This window comes from Charadrius vociferus, unplaced genomic scaffold (genome assembly GCF_000708025.1).
Source record: "Charadrius vociferus isolate BGI_N301 unplaced genomic scaffold, ASM70802v2 scaffold259, whole genome shotgun sequence".
Taxonomy (NCBI): domain Eukaryota; kingdom Metazoa; phylum Chordata; class Aves; order Charadriiformes; family Charadriidae; genus Charadrius; species Charadrius vociferus.
In genome coordinates this window covers 4,828,071-4,832,766 of record NW_009661368.1, presented here as the reverse complement: position 1 = coordinate 4,832,766, position 4,696 = coordinate 4,828,071, and the positions used below count along the sequence as shown (strand labels likewise).

At 52.3% G+C, this 4,696-nt stretch overlaps 1 protein-coding gene across 1 annotated transcript in view; it reads left to right on the top strand.

Annotated features, from left to right (window-relative positions):
* The window catches only part of LOC104294004 (sodium-dependent lysophosphatidylcholine symporter 1-like), an 11,955-nt gene extending 10,704 nt beyond the window's left edge, over positions 1–1,251 (top strand). The window contains exons 10-12 of the mRNA XM_009893558.1: positions 80–192; positions 647–790; positions 1,071–1,251. Of these exons, the coding sequence (XP_009891860.1) occupies positions 80–192; positions 647–790; positions 1,071–1,251 (438 nt within the window). The remainder of the gene's footprint in view (positions 1–79; positions 193–646; positions 791–1,070) is intronic.
* The last annotated feature ends 3,445 nt before the right edge of the window (positions 1,252–4,696 follow it).

Sequence of the window (4,696 nt, the reverse complement as noted above, 5' to 3'; positions counted from 1 at the left end):
GAAGACTGGTGCAAGCTGTCTGTGAGCAGCAGAAAGTGCCCATGTGCTTTTGTTTCTCCTCTTCCTCTTGCTGCTGCAGCTGATCATGCCAGCCCTGGTAGCTGTCACCCAGGTGACGCACAACTTCCTGGCCTTCGTCTTCCTGGTGATCATGGCAGGCTGCAGCATGGCTGTGCTCTACCTTTTACCATGGTGAGCAGGGGCACCTCTGAGCCACTTGACAGGTGGAGAGAAGGGGAAGGTTACCGGGAAAGCAGCACCCATGACATGCCAAGGCTGCCTGTTTGCTCAATACAGCAGCTTTTGGGCTTCAGAGGGATCTGTGGAGGTGGGACTGGGAAGGGATGTGGATGTGATCCATGGTCCCCCAGCAGTGTCATTTAGTCTGTGTTCAGATTCAGCAGCAGGATGCCAGTCATTGCACAAGGCACTGGTTTTCTTCTCTTTTTTTCTGAAGCAGCTGCCCACACCCTCTCTGTAAGATTCTCTCTGCTCTGTTTGCCTAAGGCAGAGGACAGGCACAAAACAGTCTCCAGAGTGGGGTTCTGTGAGGGGTTTCTCTCTGCTGCTTGGGGAGGCTGCAGCTGAGTTCAGCTGGCCCTGGTGTGCGTGTCACTGACGTGTCTGTGGGGCTGTCTGTCCCCAGGTCCATGCTGCCAGATACGGTGGATGACTTCATGCTGAGGAATCCCAGTTGCCTTAACCTGGAGGCTCTCTTCTACTCATTTTACGTCTTCTTCAACAAATTTGCAGGTGGCCTTGCCGTGGGGATATCGACACTGAGTTTACAGTAAGCCCCAAACACTACCTCCCCTATTTTGTCAGCCCAGCACAGGCACTTTCCACTGCTGTTTTCTAGGGTGTTGATAGGAGATGCTGGAATGATTCACAGGGATATACAAATTTGTCCTTCCAACATCTACTGGGAGCAAGAGGAGCAGAAAGGAGTGGGAATTCCCCCAAACCAGGCCTCTGATACCAGACTCTAGAGGAGAGCAACAGAGGCGTCTGCTTGCCTTTCTGCAGAGGCCCAGTGGGTCTGAGGGAAAGAAAACCATTCTCCTTTTTAGTTTTGCAGGTTACCATGCTGGAGACTGCACGTACAACCCCTCCGTCATCCTCACCCTGCAGCTTCTCATGGCCCCAGTTCCAATAAGCCTGCTGCTCATTGCCATAATTATCTTCTGCCTCCATCCCATCAATGAGGAGAGGAGGAAGCAGATGAGAATGGAGATGGAAGCAATGGGGTAAATTCCAGCTCCCTGAAGGAGCCAGGTCACCTAGCACTAGTCTGGGTGTCTGCCTTGGTCCTAGCCCAACACAGAAACGTTTTACAGGGAAGGGACTGTGTGTGTCCAGTCCGGCTGCCCACGCTTGGGCTACGATCCTCTCTAGGAGTGCATTTCCTGAAGGGCTTTGAGGGTATTTTGGAGCCTGCTGACTTCACACCAGATTTCATGAGTGCTTATGTTCCTTTTAACAGGCATCAGGTACAGCGCGGCAGCTGAGAGTAAACCCAGGGCTGAAATGGGTGAGTTCATCAGGAAGGACACGGCTTTGCTGTGCTGTCAGGATGTGCTGCTGTCGGGGAAAATCGTCGCTTCCTGTTGTTTCCTGTGCCCTGTTCCAACAGCCTGTTTTGTATCCTGACCCCCTCCCTCTCCCAGCTGGCAGGCACAGGATGGGGAGAGGGTCCTGCTGCAGCCCCAGCCCTGCCACCTCACCAAAGCTGCTTTCTCCAGGGCTTGGCCTCGCTGGTCTTTTGGCAAGTCCTGACAGACCCAGGCAAGGCAGATCTGCGCTCACCTTCTGGGGAAGGACTGCAGTGCCGGGGAGGAAGGGCCCCCGCCAGCCCCAGAGCAGTGCTCTCGCACACTGGGGTGCAGAGGTGTCACTTAACCTCGTGGGAAACTGTGCACGAAGAACACAGGGGTTGTTTTTGAGAGGAAACGATTTTGGACCGGTTTTTAGGGGAAATACTGCTGAGATAGTACATGTCGTTGTGCTTAGACTGCCCTTTCACAGGGAAAGGTTTAGAATTTCTTTGAACAAGGGTGAAGTTCAAGCCAGCGGTGTTTTAAAGCATGTGCAGAAACAATGACACCTGGCAGCAAGGTGGTGGAAGCCAGCTCTGTCCGTCTGCCTGGACCTTGTTAGCTGAGTCACTTCTGGGAAACCAGGAGCTTCTCGGTGCAAGAGGTTGCGGGAATGAGCTGCGCTGCCTCCCGCCAGGCAGCTGGGGGGTTTCTGGCAGCTTGTCCTGATTTTTGCCAGGTTGGCAGGTTATGGCAGAAGTGTCAAATGAATGTCAAGAAGAGCTGAGTTGCTTTTAAATCGTAGCCCATAGCTAGATCTCCCACAGCAGCATCTTGCAAGAGCTGTTCGGCACCCCCACGTCTCTCCTGGCAACAGTGAGGGGGCAGCAGGGGGAAGAGAGGAGAAATCAGCCATCTCGTGGCTGGTAGCGCTGAGTTGTGTTCAGCCTTGTGCAGCGGCAGAGAGTGAGGCGGGTTATTTTTAGGGCTAGAGCTGTATCTGACCGTTGGTTGACCTTGCAGCTCTCCAGTCTGGTGCACACTGGCAGGATCTGAGCAAACTACCCCCCAGTTGTACGCTGAATTAATTTGAAGCCTGAAGTCTTGTGGTACAACTTCGCAATCAGTGGGGGAAATCGTGTTTTAGAGCTGCGTCAGGGCACCTGCAGGATCGTCGCAGCAGTTCATGTTCAGAACAATTTCTCACGCACAAAAGGCCTCCTTTTTTCCCCTCTTTTTTTGTTTGTTGTTTGTTTTCTGGAGCGTGAAGGATGTTCCTTGAGATCGTCTGACTAAACTCGTGGTCAGGTGTTGGGATGCACTGCCACCATGTTGCTTTCAGCCTTGCTGCCTGTGGATTTACCAACAAGCAAGCACCTTTGAGCATCGAGGAAACGCTCCAATTGCTGAGAGTTTCAGATCCTGCAAAAAGCATGAATTACGTTCAAAGGCACACACCCCTTGGGACAGAGGAGTGGGCTTGATCTGGAGCTCCCAACCTGCAGCACAGGCGGTGAACAGGCCACAAGCTGCTGCAGGGCAGAATCTGACCCACTGCAGGGCAGGGAGCTGCTGCTGGCGTGCACGGTGCCTGCCAGCCCCACTGCTGCCTGCAGTGGTGCTTCTGTATATCCAATAATACCCCATTTATTTTTTACACTATTAAATATGAATGGTCACGCTTTTCCCTCTTGGTGTGTCTTATTTTGTGAGTTCTGCCAGCAGATGATCCAGAGAGCAGGGAGTGGGTTTATGCAGAATTCACTTGTTTTCAAGCCTTTGGGCTTTCTCCAGAGTTTAGATACCAGAATCTGACCTGAACCTTTCCCTGCTCTCAACCAGTGGGCCCCTGAGTAGTTAAGGGGTGGTCAAACTTGGCTGAGCTCCTTGCCTCTGTTGAAGTACTGGTTGTTGTAGTGGCTTTGCTTGCTCGTAAGATGAGCAGGTTATGCCAGGGAGTTAAAAAAAAAAATAAAAAGAACAAAAAAAAACCCCAAAACACCCCACCCAGGGCGAGAGCTGCAGTGCCTGACATGTGCAAGCATGCCTGCGCCAGCGTGGCAAGGGCTTGCGCATGGGCATACCTCACGCAGTATTTCCTTTTCCAGATCCTTGTTTATCACTGGCCCTTGTAGGGAGAGCAGGCCCAGCCCTTCACGGAGATAGCATTAATCCGGAGGGATGACAGCGTGCCCCTTCTTCTCCCCTGTTATTTTTCATCTTGACTCTGGGCCTCACGCATCTGCACTGCTGATGGGTGTGTGTATGAAGAGTCAGGGACCACGGCCAACATCTGTGTGTTGCAGCTTTAACACAAAAATGCTATGGCATCAAAGCAAGAAAAAACCCCTACCTTGCTATTTCAGTAGTTAAAGATGCAAGCAAGGAATAGAAGCAATTAAAACTTGCTTCATCCCATTATCTGTTATTTTAAGAGTCTCCTCCTCTTGTGTCCCATTTTAATGCACTTGCTGAAAATACTGGCTTTTTATTAGTCTCCCGTCTGTCCTTGGAACTTCTCTGTTCCCTTGTGGACATGCAAGTTCATCTCCTTGAAGTAAGGAAATAGGACGCTTTGAGGCAAAAATCCTGTGCCTGGAGCGATTCTCTTTTTTTTTGACCAAAAAAAGAAAGTAGTTGCTGTTGTTCGCAGAAGAAAGTCCTTTTGAATGTGGGATTGTTCAAACCTATGTGTCTTTTTGTTGAACCTGCCCCAGTAACACAGGACCGGTGCTGACTTCCACCAGCACCCTGAGGAGCCGTACAGGGAGCGGTGCCAGTATAGATCTCTAAAGCATCATCGCACCGGGCGGCTGGCATTGCACATGCCCCGCACTCTCAATTTAGGCACAGCCTAGTCTTGGGAATTGTGAAAATAATTAAAAGTCTTGAGTGGGGTTAGGGTTAAAGTTAGGGACAGGTGTTCACTGGGCCACTTCGGGGTTCCCCACTTTGGTGGCCTCTGCAGCGGCCTGCGCTGGGCCGCACACCCGGAGCTGCTCGGGCTCGCTGCTGGCAGGCCCTGCGCTTCTCGGGCCTATAAATGGCGGAGAAACGAGCAAAGCCTACAAGGACCCGAGCCCTGGCGGGGAGTAGGGTGAGGTTCCCCTGGCGATAGGGCGGAGGAAGGCCGGCCTGGGCCCCGGGGGCGGCTCGCCCGA